The sequence below is a fragment of the Phodopus roborovskii genome, unplaced genomic scaffold, assembly GCF_943737965.1.
Source record: "Phodopus roborovskii unplaced genomic scaffold, PHOROB, whole genome shotgun sequence".
Lineage (NCBI taxonomy): Eukaryota > Metazoa > Chordata > Mammalia > Rodentia > Cricetidae > Phodopus > Phodopus roborovskii.
Genome location: NW_026126480.1, coordinates 55,168,361 through 55,184,782, shown reverse-complemented (window position 1 = coordinate 55,184,782; position 16,422 = coordinate 55,168,361). Strand labels below are relative to the sequence as shown.

The window sequence follows — 16,422 nt, the reverse complement described above, 5'->3', positions numbered from 1 at the left end:
GTATCATTATACAAAATGTCTTGAATACAAGAAAAGTATACATACATAGAATATGGTAAAAAAATAATGCGCATAAAACATTGTAAGTGGAAAGATTTAACACAATATAACAAAATATAAACTTAATTTTACATAGCTTACCACATAAAAATACACAATATGTAAGCTGTAAAATACTATCTCCTTACTCAAATTCTCAAGAAAATAGGCTAATCTACCTATATCCCATCTAAACCATACCTTTCCCAACCATTCCCTATTCCTGTCTAAAAGATAAACCCGAGTGTAAGCATCACCCAATCCCAAATAACTAAAACCAACCCAAAGACGATGACTATTATCCCAAAATTCCAAGGGTAGGGAAAGGGGGCGTCGTTATTTTAAGATTACTTCCTGCTGAAATGGGATGATGATTGCTCCAATGGATCCTGTAGGAAGAAAATTTTTAGCAACCAAATTTCTCAACAGAACTGGCTGTGACATATGTAGCTAGTCACTGTGTGGCAGAAAATTCTTGACTGTAGTTCTATTTGAAACTCTGGCCAGGGTATAATAAAAAGGTGCACCATTACAGCTAGCTAGTCATGAGTTGTCTCGAGCAAAACAGTCTCAAACCGGTTTTAGGGTGATGTTTATAGTTCCGATGCATCAGGTTGAGTCAAGTGGAAACGATGATGTGGGGCTCCATCTTCTTTCCGGAGAGTTCAAAGACTGTTGTTAGGAATTGTTATTATTCCTTGTGGAAAAGTTACACATCAATATTAAAGTAAAATTTTCAAGTTTTAAGGTATGCATTAGGGAAAGACAACAATAAGCATTAAAAGTATGTGAGAAAATTAGGATTTCAGAGAGAAAATTGTAAGATATGAGTCCCCAGATTTTGTTTTTTTCTGCCTTACACCAATTGGAGAACCATGAAGACCAGTCTGGTTTCAAACTCAGAGATCCACCTAACTCTGATTCCCTCAAGTGCTGGGACTAAAGATGTGGGCCAGCATTTCCTGCCCTATAAATGTTTTTTTCCTTTCAAAAAAATCAAGCATGGGAGCCAGGTAGTGGTGGTGCACACCTTTAATTCCAGTACTTAGGAGGCAGAGGCAGGGAGATCTCTGTGAGTTTGAGGCCAGCCTGGTATACAGAGCTAGTTCCAGGACAGCCAGGACTACACAGAGAAACCCTGTCTTGAAAAACCAAAATCCAACACCAAACCAAACAACAACAACAAAAAAAAATTGTAATTCTAGCACTTGGAAGGCAGAAACAGAAAGATTACCTTGAAATCAAAGCTTGTGTGAGCTACAGTATGAGACTGCATCTTTAAAAAAAAGAAAAAAAGAAAGAAGCATTCAGTGCTTAAGTCGCTAGTTTTGGAGCCATTTCTCATATAGCAACAGATCGCTAGCAAGGCCCATGCAGACTTGAGGATGTACTGAGCCTCCCAGAAGCTTGTGCTAGCCGGCTAGCTGTGTTTACACATTTGGAGCTGCACAGAAAGTGCCTGGTGCTCTCCAAACCCCAGCATTCCTCCCACTGCTTTGGGTCTGTTTATGTTTTTAAGCAAATGCAGGATCAAACTACAATGACAATTCTAGTGCTAGATTCTAGTTTTTCTGCCTAAGATGTTGAAAACATCATCTCCTCTTTAGGATGACTTTGTGGAGTCAATTCTCTTCTACTTTTATGTGAAACACAGCTCACCAGTGCTAAATGGCAAGTAAGTGCCTCTGCCATCTGGCTGGCCCTCCAAAATATTCTTTCTTCTTAGAAGCTCTTTGGTAGTCACCAAATGAGCAATACTCTAAGCACAGCCATTTCATATTTGAGCAGAAGATTGAGGGTTGCTCTCTGGGCCCTTTTCTAACAGCATGTGTCTGTCCTTCTGCTCAGGGTTTACAATCAGAGTGTAGGAAGAAGTAGCCATGGTGGTTCATGTCTTTAATCTTAGCATTTGGGATGCTGAAGCACAAAGATTAATGCAAGTTCAAGGCTAACCCAGACTGCATAGTGAGTTCCTGGGCAAGTCTGGACTACCCAGTGAGAATCCTGATGACTATATGCCTAAGCAAATCCATCTTATCTCTATTTTGCTTTTTTTAAGTGTGTGTGTGTGTGTGTGTGTGTGTGTGTGTGTGTGTGTGTGTGTTCATGTGTGGAAGGCAGAAGACAACCTCGGGTGTTGGTCCTCATCTTCCACCTTGTTTGAGGCAGACTCTCTCTACTGCATATGTTGGGCTAGCTGGCGCTGCAAGGAGTGACCATGGGTTCTCCAGTCGTCATCATCCCGCAGCTGAAGTGATAGGATTGCATGCTCCTGGGCTTGGCTTTACTAGGGCTCTGGAGATTAGAATTTGGGTTCTTGGGCTTAGACAAGCACTTTTCCCACTGAGCCATCTCTTCTCCAGGCCAGCTCCTTCACTATGCTATTGGAAGTCAGTTGAACTAGGTACTCTATGAGGAATGCCTCTTTCAGGACTCCAGATCTCTCTTTTTTCCTTAAGAAAATTATTATTGGGGGGGGGGTGAGGCACATGTACCATGGCTGCTGGAAGTGTTTGGAGGACAACTCTGGAATCAATTCTCCTTCCCACCATTTGGGTTCCAGGGCTCCAACTCAGATTGCCAGGCTTGCATGGCAGGTGGCTTATACATTGAGCCATCTGTCCAGTCTAATCTTTCTCTTTGTGAAGACCTTGTGGTTTCAACACTTAGAGTGTATGGGCTAGAGAGCTATCTCTGGTTAACACCAGTTGTTTGTGCAGACACTATAGGTTCAGTTCTGAGAGTCCACATGATGGCTCACAACCATTTGTAACTCTAGTCCCAGAGGATCTGATGGCCTCTTCTGACCTTCACAGGCACCAAGTATGCATATGGCACACATATGTACATTCAGGCAAAATGCTAATACTCATATTTTTGTTTTGTTTCTCTCCCTACAGCCCTGGCTGTCCTGGAACTGACTATGTAGACCAGACTGTCCTGGAATCCACAGACTTCCGCCTGCCTCTGTCTCCTCAGTGCTAGGATTAAAGGAGTGTACTACTCTCTTTCTCTCTCACACATACACACACACACATTTATATAGATATATATGTTTATATAATACATATAATCAACAGAATATAACCAGTTCTCAACAATCTGGAAAAGCAAAGAGGCCTGGGAAACACTTTACATGTGCCAAGATGTGTGTTCTAACCCAAGAGCAGGAACGAGTCCACTTCTGACACACCATCTCACTCAGCTCCATGTGTGAAGACATGGTGAAGAGTTCAAGGCACTTTGGGGTACTGAGTATGAATGACTGCCCTTTCAGAGCTAATAGCCCTGCACAGCTCCCACCCACGCTCCCAGCTGTCATGGCCCCAGTCCCAAGAGTCATGAAGGAACCACTTTAGGGGAGACCGAGGATAATGGGATCTGGTACCATACAGGGCTGGGAGAGCCACCAAGAAAAACACAGGCAACATGACAGCCAGGTTCAAGGCTCTTGTGTCACCCCCTACCCCAATCATCATTTCATTTTCTGTAGCCACTGGTGAGGGAGAGGATGGCTTTGCTTGGTCCACAGCGTTAGGCACTTAGTAACTCGATCAGAAATAGAGGAGCTACCTGGGTGCTGAGGCTGCTTCAAGAACCTAGGGAAGGCAGCCCAACTCTAGATACGGCCTAGAATTGGACTTTTGCAGAAGAGAGCAGTGGAAAGGCTGTGAGAGGGTGTGGGCTAGGGTCCACAGACAGCTTCTGCCAATCTGCCGAGGAGCCAGACAGTGCAGGCAAGCGCTCTATCTTTTGTAGACACTCTGGTCCCAGAGCAGCTGGAGGGTTAGAGGAGGATGCCAGCCTGAGGGTCTGTGGAGAAACCACCTGGTCTGGGGGGCTGGGCATGAGGGCATCAAACTTAGAGAAAGACCCCAGAAGGCTGGAATCAGGGGGTGATGCGGGCAGTACAGGGCTGGGGGATAGCTGGGTTAGAGGGGACCTCACTATAAGAGAGTCAACAGGCAGTGAGGGCAGTGGAGAAGGAAGGAGGCCAAGAGACTCATGTAAGCATGGACCTGGAGTGCGTTGATGGGCTCGGGAAGAGGAGCCAGGAGTCTGGAGCAGGCCCAGCTGTTCCTGAGAGCCAGGGTATCCATAGGAGGCAGGTTGTCCTGAGCATTGCTCAGCCTGGACTGGGCATCCAGGGGGCAGCAGAGCAGGGCAGGAGCCACAGTCCACTCGGCACAGGCGTTCATGGAGATGCAGCGTCCGGCCCCATCGTGCCAGCTCATCCTGCAAGACCTGGATCTCCTTCCGAAGGGCATGGTTGTGTTTCTCCAAGGACTCATGCTGCTGAGGGAGAAGCAGGTGGCAGAGAGGGATGTTAGCATCAGGACCCTGTGCAAGGTACTCACTGCTGTGGGGTATGAATACCCAGGTAGAACCTCTTGGGTACTCATCATGTACCTCTTTGGTGGACTCATTATGTCCATCTACTCCACATCTCCAGAGCTGGAACTTTCCTCTCTGCGCACTCTGGGTCCTCTGAGAAGCGCCCCTTCTCACCCAGGATCTCCACCTGGCCTTTAGCTGCCCCCCATCTCCTGTCACTTCACTGGCACATTCAGTGACTGTGTCTTGTCTGATGGATTTGGACTGTATCTTTGTTTGGTTAGGGAGGGGACATTATAAACAAATGAGGAGGTGACAGGAAGATGTTGGGTATCTTCTACTGGTCTCTGCCTTATATTCCTTTAAGTCTGGGTCTCTCTCTAAGCCCGAGGCTGGACATTTTGTCAGCAGGCTCCTGAGATGTGCCTGTTTCTGCCTCTAATGCTGCAGTTACAGGCCATACCCAGCATTTCTAAGATGGTGATGGAAACTTAAACTCAGGCCTTCATGCTTGCACAGCAATTGCTCTTACCTACTAAGGCATCTCCCCAGGTTTTTTGAGATAAGTTTTTCCTTTATAGCTCAGGCTAGCCTTGAACTTGCTGTATCCCTCCTTGAGTCAGTCTCCCAAATTCTGGGACTATAGGCATGCACCACCGTGCTCTTCTGTGACATTAAAGGCTCCAAAGACTCCAGGGTTTGAATGTACTACTGGGAATCTCAAGACTTCTCTCTCTTATTTGTTTGTTTTTTGAGACAGGATTTCACTGTGTTGTGTGGCCCTGGCTATCCTGGAACATATACTGTAGACCAGGCTGGCCTTGAACTCAAAAAGATTGGCCTGTCTCTGCCAAGGGCGTGTACCACCACCACCCAGATCAAGGTTTTTCTTAACTCCTGTCCTTCCCCTAGAATCTGCTTCTTTCACACAGTTGCTCTCTGCTCTGCCTAGACACTTTGAACCCTGCCCCCATTATACTCTTAATATGGCCTTGGCCGGGCAATTTCAATGTCATTCTTTCCTGGATTCATTGAGTCTGCTAAAGGCCAGCTCTTAGCCTTCAGGTTCCCAGAAGGCACCAACAAGGGGTTCAAGGCACTGTTGCATTGGTTGGCAGGTACCCCTGAGTCAGCATTTTCTAAGCCCTGTAGGTTCAGGACGATCATCAACAATTTTGTTTTGTTTTTGAGAGTTTCCTATAGCCAATGCTGGTCTTGAGCTCCTGATCCTCCTGATCACAACACAAGCCGCCATGCCCAACCCCATGGTTCTCTTTGTGAAACTGTCACTCCTCTTGAATTAGCTCTCCACCTGGACATGTGCATCATGCAAGGATTGTGAGTCTATTTTCTTCTTTCTTCTTCCTGTTTTTCCTTTCTTTCTTTCTTTTTTTTTTTCTTTTTTTCTTTTCTTTTCTTTTTTTTTTTTTTTTTTTTTTTTTTTTTTTTTTTTTCTTTTTTCTTTTTTCTTTTTCTTTTTGACATTTTGGGGGAGAGGCATTTGCTATGACCCATGTATGGAGATCAGAAGGCAACTAGTGGAACTAAGATCTGTCCTCCCACTACTCAAACTCCAGGGACCAGTTTCTGCATGAAGTGTGGTGTAGGCTTGGTTCTGAAAGGCTTCAGAGCCCCAGCAGCCCCATTTGCACAGTGGCTTCTGCAGATGGAAAAGACATTTCTTTCTTCTTTTTTTTCGGGAATTTAAAACGTATTTTATTTATGTATGTATTTATTGTGTTGTGTGTATGTGGGCACATCCACACCACAGTGCAAGTGTGGGGTCAGAGGACAACCTTCTGCCGTCAGTTCTCTTCTCCACTGTATGGATCCTGAGACTGCACTCAGGTCCTCAGGGTGTCCTAACCTGCTGAGCCCTCTCTACAGCCCCAGAATGGATATTTCTAATGGGGGACATAGCTCAATTGGTAGAGTGCTCACTTAGCATAATTGAAAACCCAAGATCAATCCCTGGAGCCACATAAACTGGGCGTGGTGGCACACGCCTGTAATTCTAGCACAGGAGAGGCAAGGGCAGGTCAGTGAACTGGTCTTCCAGAAGATCCAAGTTCAACTCCCAGTACTCTATTTCCAGGAGGATCTGACATCTCTGGCTCCTGGGGCACTGTATCTATAAGCCCATAGACACACACACACACACACACACACACACATATATATATACATACATATATATGTGTATATACATGTATATACATATAATACACACACATATACATATATTAAAAATAATTCAAGTGTGTTAGTGATTGTCTTTAATCCCAGCACACAGGAGGCAGAGCAGGCAGATCTCTGTGAGTTCCAGGCCAGCCTGATCTACATAGTGAATTTTAGGACAGCCAGGGCTATACAGAGAAATCCTGTCTCTAAATAAATAAATTAAAATTAAATGAAATAAAAAGTAAGCCAGTCTAGTGAGGTACGGTTCAGCACGTACCACACTATGCCACACAAGCCTGATGACCTAAGCTTGATTCCTAGGGCCCATACAAACAGGGAAGAAAAAAAACTGACTTCACAAAGTTGTCCTGTAGCCTCCACATGCACCCATACTTACATTAACAGTCAATTAAAATCTAATAAATAAAAGCAGAGGCTGGAGATGTAGCTCGCGGTGATGGAGAGAGAGCACTTGTCCAGCAGCATGACTTGATTTGGAGTTGTGCTTCCCAGCATCCAGATCACCAGATGAATGCTGAACTATGTGCGGTTTAAACCAATCTGTGGTGCTTGGTACGGTGGCCGAGTGAGTGAATGTGTCCTCCCCCACTATTTGCTTCCAGAGCTCTTTATCCTGATGCTGCCATTTACTTTACAGTAAACTGTGGAGCCTCCTTTTTTTCTGCCAGGCCCTGTTATAGGTGATTTCAAGCAGAATGGAATGGGACAGTTCCCTGCCTTCACAGCACCTGGAGTCTCAGGAGAGAAGCAATATGGAGGATACAAGAGAAGGCCACTGTGAAGGATGACTGATTGGGCTGGAGAGATGGCTCAGAGGTTAAGAGCACTGTCTCCTCTTACAGAGGTTCTGAGTTCAATTCCCATCAACCACATGGTGGCTCACAAACATCTATAATGAGATCTGGTGCCCTCTTCTGGAGTGCAGAACTATATATAGGCAGAACACTATATACATAATAAGTTAATTTTAAAAAAAGAAAGAAAGATGACTAATCTACTCACAGGTTAATGGATTCAAGGCAATAGTGTGGAGCAATAGTGTGGATATGGAATGAAGGCCCCTGTGAAGGATGGACTGGTCCACTCATGGGCTAATGGGTTATGTTTCTGGCATACCCCTTCCTCACCAGGTCATGTCCTCACTCTACCATGACTCCTCAAGAGGCCCTCACCAGAAGCTAGGCAGATGCTGGATCATGCTCTGAACTTCCATTGGTTGACAGCACTGTTCTTCTAGAGGGACCAGGCTCTATTCTCAGTACCCACATGGGGGCTCACAACCATCTGTATCTCTAGTTTCAAGATTGCTACCCTCTTCTGTCCTCCAGAACATGGCACACATACTGTGCACAGACCAATATACACGCAAAATATGTATCCCCATACCCATACATATAAAATAAAACAAACTTTTAGCTAGGTAGTGGTGGAACACACCTTTAATCCCAATACTCGGGAGCCAGAGGCAGGCAGATCTCTGTGAGTTTGAGGCCAGCCTGGTCTGCAGAGCAAATTTCAGGGCTAAGCAGAGAAACCCTGTCTGAAACACAACAAAAACAACAACCGCAAACAAATAAGATAAACTTTTAAAAAGAAGAGAGTTCTTTTCTCTATAAATTACTCAGTCCTTTGAACCAAAAAAGGGCATCCCTACCTGATGCAGAGCATCTGCCTTGTCGGTGTGCTTCTGTCGGCTGCGCTGGGCAGCCAGCCGGTTCTTCTGCTTCTTCTTCAACTGCTTCTGACACTCCTCAGGGTCCTGTGAGGCATGAGGCAGAGGGCTCTGGGGTCCTGGCAGTGGTTTGCCCCCTCTACCATGATCAGCCATTTGGAAAGTTGTCTTTATCAAGTCTAGTCCTTAGAAGCCCTATTCTCATAAAATGTTTCCTCCCATGGTGCCACAGCCCCCCTGAAGACACCTCACTCCTTACTGTAAAGCCAACCCTATCCAGTGTCCAGCTCACAGCTTACATAAGTAGGGAGGCTGAGATTCAAACTCAGAACTCAAACACACATTCTCAAAAACCAGCACTGACTTTTCAGAGTACAGCGATCTCAATGGCGCAACAGAGGCGCACGGTGCTTCCCCACTGTCCACAGAGGGGGGAGAAGCTGAGAGGGCACACACCAGAGTGAGCTGCCATTTCTATAACCCAAGGGTTGACCTTTCTAGCCCAGAGCTCTACAAAGATGGGGTCAGGGCCCAATGCAGTTCCATGTGCTCATGCCCACCTCAGTCCCAAAGTGCTGGTATTCACTTACTCAATGAGCATTTCTTTTTTAGTGTGTGTGTGGTATATGTATAGAGCCCAGAAAGACAAAATAGCCCAGGCTAGCCTGGAACTCTCTATGTAGCACAGGCTTGCCTTGAGCTTCTAACCCTCTTGCCTCCAAGTACAAAATGCAAGTACAAGTACAGGCATGTGCTACCACTTATAGAATATGCTCGTTTTCTTATGCATAAATATAAATACAAAACAGACACATTATAGTATGCTCAGAAGCCATCCACCCTATTTTAATTTTTTAAATCATGTGTATGTGTGTGTGATGTCATGTATGTACATGTGAGTGTAGGTACCTTGGCCAGAAGAGGGTGTTAAATCCCCTGAAGCTGGAGTTACAGATGGTTTGGTTATGAGTTGTCCCATGTAGATTCAGGGAACCAAACTCAGGTCCTCTCTAAGAGTAGTAAGTGCTCCCTAACAGGTGAGCTATCTCTCTAGCCCCCATCTTATTTTTTTGAGGCAGAGTCTCTCACTGGCCTGGGACTCACCACTAAGGGTAGGCTCCCTGGTCATCACATAGAGATCTGCCTGTGTCTCCTTCCCCGGTGCTTGACACCCTACCAGACTTTTAAATGGATGCTAGGAATCAAACTCAGGTCTTCAGACTAAGTCATCTCCACATCCACATATATTAAGTACCTACTATGTACCAGGCACTATGCTAGGAGGGCACAGAAATGGGAAGAAAAACAAAGAAACAAAAAACAAAACAAAACAAACAAAAAAAAGAAACAAACAGGCAAAATGGCCAGACATGGTGGTGCCTGTCTATAATCTCAACAGAAGGATTAGGCCAAGGCCGGGCTTGGCTACATAGTAAGGCCAGGATGGGATACATGAGATCTTTTCTCAAAGAAACAACAAGGAAAGTAGGAATGTCGCTTGGTGGGGAGTATTTGCCTAGCTTAGAAGGGGCTTGAGAGATGACTCAGTGGTTAAGAGCACTGGCTGCTCTTCCAGAGGACCTGAGTTCAATTCTCAGTACCCACATGGCAGCTCACAACTGTCTGTAACTCCAAGATCTGACATTCTCACACAGGCATACATCAAAGAAAACGCCAATGCACATAAAATAAAAATAAATATTTTTAAAAAGATGTAGCAAAACTCATGCTCACACTGAAATGGGATGACTGCATAGAACCAATGAAAGGGGGGTTTTCAGTTGATAGCTCTGAACCTTCCAACCCTAGGGACCATGAAAATTAAATGGAACCTGAGGCCAAATGCCCACAGCTGGACCCTCCATCGATCACCCTGCCCCAGGCAAGACCCCAGCCACCCTGGGCGAGGATGCCTCATGTTCCTTGGTTTGTGGCTTCCCACTGGCTGTATCTTCCTCAGGGCAAATTCAACCCCAGGCTGGGAAAAGAGTCAGAGAGAAAAGAAGAAAGGTGCGTTTGTCTGAGGAGAGAGGATCTGGAAAACACAGCAGCACGGTGAGAACACGAGAAAAGACGGAACAGGAGCAAGCAGGTCTGCAGGATCCATGTCCAAAGCTGGAGGCTGGTCTGCAATGTGAGAGCTGGGAAGGCTCCATTCCCATCCCCAGGAAGAACTGAACCCAGAGATGGGAGTGTGGAGCCAAGTCCCAGGTCACGCAGACATGGTGTGGGGCTGGGACCAGAGCTCCTCACTGCATCCTCCCTCGTCTGTGCCCTGGGACCCTTGGCCGATTTCTCTCCATGTGTTTCCTTCCTAGTCCCCTGTACTCACTGTCCCAGTCAGCAGCGCACCACTCCCACAGAGTTGCATGGCTTAGGCAGGGGGAGCAGAGGTTCAATCTGGTCCTGTGTGTCCCCTCAGCAGCTTTGCCCTCCCAGTGCCCTCTGGAGGCTCAAGGAAGTGGTGACTCTTTAAATCCCCAGTGACCACTCCGCCCCCAGCACACCCAGTTTCAGTTTCTCCTAAAGCTATCAGCTGCCCAGAATCCTTGGCTCTTGCTTGCTCACGTGGCTGGAACTTCCTAACATGAGCTGCCTTCCGGTGGCCCCTTCTCTGGAAGAAGGCCGGTGGAACAAGACCGCATCCTGGGGAGAGCTGGCAGGCTGCCAAGGATAGAACCTGAAGGAGAAGCAGTGGGGTGGTGGGGGTGCGCATGAAGGAGCCCTTGTCAACTCTTGGGGAACCCAGGTCCACAGTCCATATTGGAGCTGTGCAGCTTTGGGGAGGTGACTCACCTTCTCTGAACTTCAGTTTCTTCACCTATAAAGGATGTGGTAGGATGGAACAAATTCCCAGACTTGGGGCTGAGTGTGGTTGGTGTGGTGCTTACTCTACAGAAGCAGAGGCAGGAGGGTCACCCATGAGTTTGAGGTTAACCTGGGGTACAAAGTAAAAGTTCCCAGTCTTGACAAAAGAACTGAGACAATGCACCCACTCCAAACTCTCTGAGACTGATGCAGCAGGCATGACTGCAAAAATAAACAGTCAGGACTGCATGGTGGTGCACACCGTTAAACTCCAGCTCTGCAAGCAGAGCCAGGAGGGTGTCTCTGGGTTAGAGACTGGCAACTTACAGGGCAGCCAGTGCTACACAATTAAGACCCTGTCTCTATAATGATGATGATTGCCAGGCAGTTTTGTCCTGTGCCTTTAATCCCAGCACTTGGAAGGCAGAGGCAGGCAGGTCTCTGAGTTTGAGGCCAGCCTGTCTACAGAGTGAGTTCCTGGACAGACACAGAGAAACTGTCTCAAGGGGGAAAAAAAATGATGATGATGATGATAAAGAAAAAAAATTTTTTTTTGCTTTTTGTTTTTTTTTTTTTTTTTTTTCGAGACAAGGTTTCTTTTTATTGCTTTGGAGCCTGTCCTGGAACTCGCACTCTAGACCAAGCTGACTTCGAACTCACAGAGATCAGTCTGCCTCTACCTCCTGAGTACTGGGTACTGGGATTAAAGGTGTGCACCACAATGCCCAGCTAATGAAGAAATTTTAAATTTATTTATTTATTTTATATTTATTATTTTTTCTTATTTTACATATCTATCTCAGTTCCTCTCCCTCCTCCTTCCTTCCTTCCTTCCCTCCCTCCCATGCCTCCCAGAAAATTTAAATTTAATTTTGTGTGCATGAGTGTTTTGCCTATGTGTATGTCTGTGCACAATATATGTGCCCAGTGAGCTCAGAGGTCAAAAGAGGGCTTTGGACCCCCTGGATCTGGGGTTTCAGATAGTTGTGAGCAGCCAAGTAGGTGTTGGGAATTGAGGCTGGGTCCTCTAGAAGAACAGCCAGTGCTTTTAACAACTGAGCCATCTCTAGTTTGTTTGTTTGTTTTGTTTTAAGGTGCTAGTGGTAGATGCCTATAATCCCAGCATTTGGGAAATGTAGACAAGAGGATCAGAAGTTCAAGCCCATTTATAGCTACACAGAGGTGGAGGCTAGCCTGGGCTATAAGAGGCAATGTCTCTTAATAAATGAGTAAGTAAATAAAAATAAAAGAGCACTGCAATTGATTAGCAATGTCTCCCATGCCATGATTGACTAGTGATTTCTATAATGAACAGAGCACAACAATCCTTTGCCTTCTCTAGAACTGGTCCTGAAGCCAACTTTATAGTTGGAAGACTTGACTGAGCCCTGGTGCTCTGTCCACCAGGTTTCTGGCATGGAGCTTCATTGTGCTCATCCACTTTCTGGGGATGATGAAACCAGTCCTAATTTAGAGCTGTTTGAAGGGAAAGAATGGGATGAGGAGAAAGCCCTTTCCCTATCATAAAGTACTGCCAGGCTAGGTGCGTCCCCTTTTCTGAGACTAGTAATGAATCTGGATTCTAGGCTCATTGATGTACGCTTATAATTAAGACTTCTGTGTAGGTGACATTAGATATGACCCTGCCACCTTGCTTCTGAGAGCCTTGGGGGCAGAGGCTGAAATGGAGTAACCCCCTACAATGAGGCTGCCCATTTCTTGGGATTATTTTTGTTTCCCAGACGTCAGACTAGGGCCGCTGGCTTGAGGCATGCTCCTGAGGGGCTCATTAAGCCAGACTGTGAACTCCACTGGGGGAGAAATCAGGAGGAGGCTTGGGCATGATGTCACCCCAGAAAACACCTTTCAGGGAGGCTAGGGCCTAATGTCCCTACTTCAGCCTATAGCTCTAACTAGAGCTAGATTCCCTGACCTCCTAGACCAGTGGCTTCCAGTACAAGGTAGACAGTTTGCAGGACTGTGTCCTCCTGGGAGACCACACCCAGGGAGCAGAAAGGGAGGTGCTTATGGCTTGTTCTCCAAGAGGAGGGACAGGCAGGGGGTACAAGGTAATATTTAACCTTAAATGATCCTTCAAGGCTTCCCTGAGAAGTGGATGAACTCCCAGGCAAGTGGAGTCACACACTCTGACCCCTCACTCAGAATTCACCTCACACCAACACAATACTATAGCCTAGGTGGCTTAAACATTTACTTCCCATGGCTTTGGATATTTAAAAAAAAAAAAACAAAAAAAAAAAAAAAAAAAAAAAACACCCAAAGATGCAGCAGATCCAGCTCCTGCAGAGCATTGCCAGGGTCTCATTTTGAAGCCCAGGCTAACTTTAAACTTACAGAGAAGCCTTTATCTTAGCCACCAGGGTACTGGGATTACAGGTATGTGGCACCAAGTTTGGTAGTCTTAATGGTGGTGCTTTTTTTAAAGGATAGGTCCTCGCTAGGTAGCCCTGGCTGGTTTGGAACTCTACATACACCAACTTGGCTTCAAACTTACTGCCTCTGCCTAGTGCCTAGTAAGTCCTATACCTGGTAATAGCTGCTTTTTCTCCTCCTTCTCCTTTTTGAGCCAGGATCTTATATGTAGTCCAGGCAAGCCTCCTGGGACAGGAATAATAGCAATCCTGCCTCAACTTCCTAGTGGTGCAACTACAGGAGTGTGACACTATACCTAACTGAAGGGCTGGTATTTAAAACATGAGTTCGGCAGAAACATAGACATTTAGAACATTCCTGAAGGGGAGTTATGGTCACCTACGGGGGGGGGGGGGCACACAGCTGGAAGGAGAACAGAATCTCTCTCTTCCAAACCCTCATTCATCTCCACTGAGCTCTTGGGGGGGGGGGCTATGAATCCAGCAGTCCTGATAGATGGAACCTGGGGGGGCGGGGTCTCCTGATCCCTGAGGTACAAAACGAGTTGGCTGTGTTGTGCTGTCTATATGGCCCCTGTGACTCAAACACTGCTCTCACAAAACAAATGCTCAGTGAACAAATGAATGAATTAAAGCCCAGGCAGCTTGACTCTGTACACCCAGGATCCCCAAAATTTTCTTGAGAAAAGAAACTTCTGGAAGGCTCACTCCCATAGGATCTACCTAGATACCTGGTGGACTCTATTAGCCAAGTTCCTCAATTCGCCTGTGTGGAAACTGAGGCACAGGGAAGGGACCATTTGGCAGAATCTAGGATGTGTTGATGCTTTGTCCCAATGCTTCCTTGTGTTGGGATAGCTGCTCAGGCCTCCAGCTGTGCAGGGCTCTCTTGGTTTAATTCTTCCCATTAAGTGCATCCCTTGTTTTAGGCCTGGCCTCCTCAGCCCTTGAAGTGAATGGAAGAAAAGGAAGTTGAGGTTGAGCTGACTTCTCATGTAGAATGGAGGGCCTGCTGACAGCTAAGCCGTAACTGCTCACAGTCTGAAACTCAAGTGTGTGGGCACTCCTATTGGGGAGGCCACTTCCTGCTGGGGAGGTCAGGGAAGGTAACAGCTGTTTGGGAAGTACATTAGAGAACAAGTAGGTTCTGTGCCATGTCTGCAAGCTGTCCTACTAGTCACTGGATTAACCTCCGTGTTTCCTTTATAAAATGGACTAATAAGGGTTTAATGAGTGTCTGGAGTGATGGCTCAGCAGGTAAGAGCACTGGCTAGCTCTCCAGAGGACCTGGGTTCTGTTGGGAGATTTTTTTTTTCCATCTAGTCTCAGTCCCACTAAAATGGCTTGACTTCAAAATTTAAGTCAAAAGATATATTGGAGAAGATGTTTTGCTTTTGTTTCCATAGGAAATGAGAAGCTGTAGATTCATTCTAGGTTAAGAAAAGAACGTTTGATTGAGGGAGAACACCTGAAAACTCTCTGAAGGGGACGGATGGCTCAGATGATCCAACATTTCAGAGCACCTCTGTTGCTCTGAATTCTGCATCCAGTACAGGTTCAAAGTTGCTGGCTGAAATGATCCAGTTTCACAGGATACTCCGATCAGAACTTGACTATGATCATAAATTTTCTTTGGGTCCCCATAAGATTACCAGCACCCCCAATCAGCAGGAAGTAGCCTAGAAAACTGTGTCCATATTCCCAGAAGGGGATTATGGATGTTTGTCTTTGTTTAGTGTGTTGGTTGCAAGTTGATATGGATAATGGTCAGGAAAAAAGCTAAACAAAGGAGATTAGATTCAGGGTTCCTGTTCTGAAAAGGAAAAGGGGGAATGCTGTGGGATAATGCTCTTGTACACTGTAAAGAATTGTCACTTGTATTGGTTTAATAAAACGCTGATCGGCCAGTAGCCAGGCAGGAAATATAGATGGGGCTACCAGACCAGGAGAATTCTGGGAAGAGGAAGGCACAGATGTAGTGGCCAGCCAGACACAGAGGAAGCAGGCCATAAGAATTATGGGTTAATTTAAGTTGTAAGAGTTTGTTAATACTAAGCCTGAGCAATAGGCCAAATAGTTTATAATTAATATGGACCAAACAGTTTGTAATTAATATAAGTCTCTGTGTGTTTATTTGGGACTGAATGGCTGCAGAACTGCGTGGGACAGGAACCTTTGTCAACAGGGTTCAATTCCCAGAAACCACATGGCAGAAAACAACTGTCTGTAACTCCAGGATCTGACACCCTCACACAGACAAGCATGGAGGCAAAATACCAATACACATAAAAAAATTTTGTTTTAAATTTTAAAAAGAGTTTGATGAAGGAGAAAATGTAAAAGGCCTAAAATGTTGCACAAAAGACAGCAAGTCAAACTTGTGGGGAATTTTTTTTAATATCTTTTGATTTTTTTTTATAATAGTCTTTTTCTTTTTCCAGACAGGGTTTTGCTGTATAACCACTTTGGCTGTCCTGGAACTAGATTTGTAGACCAGGCTGGCCTTAAACTCACAGAAATCCACCTGCTTCTGCCTCCTGAGTGCTGGAATTAAAGGCAGGCACCACCACCACCACTGGGCAGAAAATAATTTTCTTTTGATTTTTTAAGACAGGGTTTCTCTGTGTAGCTTTGGAGACTGTGCTGGAACTCTGTAGACCAGAGATTCGTCTGCCTTTGCCTCCCAGGTGCTGGGATTAAAGACCTGCACCACCACTACCCAGCCAGAAAATAATCTCAATCTCACACCCCCCCCCCGTGTGTGTGTGTGTGTGTGTGTGTGTGTGTGTGTGTGTGTGTGTATGAGTGCATGTGTCTGTGTGTGTGCACTTGTGTCTGTGTGTATGTTATTCTAGCTAACCTGAAACTCATTGCTTAGAATTTGTGGGTGATGTCCCTGCCTTCTGTGTTGACGGATTTTTCTTTGGGCCACTAGCTCACAAAAAACAGCATAGAGACTTACTATGAAAGCTT

General features: G+C 45.8%; 1 protein-coding gene across 2 annotated transcripts; it reads right to left on the bottom strand.

Moving 5' to 3' along the window:
* Positions 1-3,048: 3,048 nt before the first annotated feature.
* Positions 3,049-10,776, bottom strand: Batf2 (basic leucine zipper ATF-like transcription factor 2). 2 transcript variants are annotated; one of them, XM_051193765.1, is made up of 3 exons: positions 10,581-10,776; positions 8,231-8,335; positions 3,049-4,332 (listed from the first exon to the last, which is right to left on the bottom strand). In XM_051193765.1, the coding sequence occupies exons 1-3, from the start codon at positions 10,617-10,619 to the stop codon at positions 3,670-3,672; spliced, it is 807 nt and encodes a 268-aa protein (XP_051049722.1). In that variant the 5' UTR covers positions 10,620-10,776; the 3' UTR covers positions 3,049-3,669. The 2 variants fall into 2 exon arrangements, with proteins under 2 accessions (XP_051049722.1, XP_051049721.1); XM_051193764.1 differs by having other exon boundaries at positions 3,049-4,335; positions 10,581-10,774.
* Between the last annotated feature and the right edge of the window lie 5,646 nt (positions 10,777-16,422).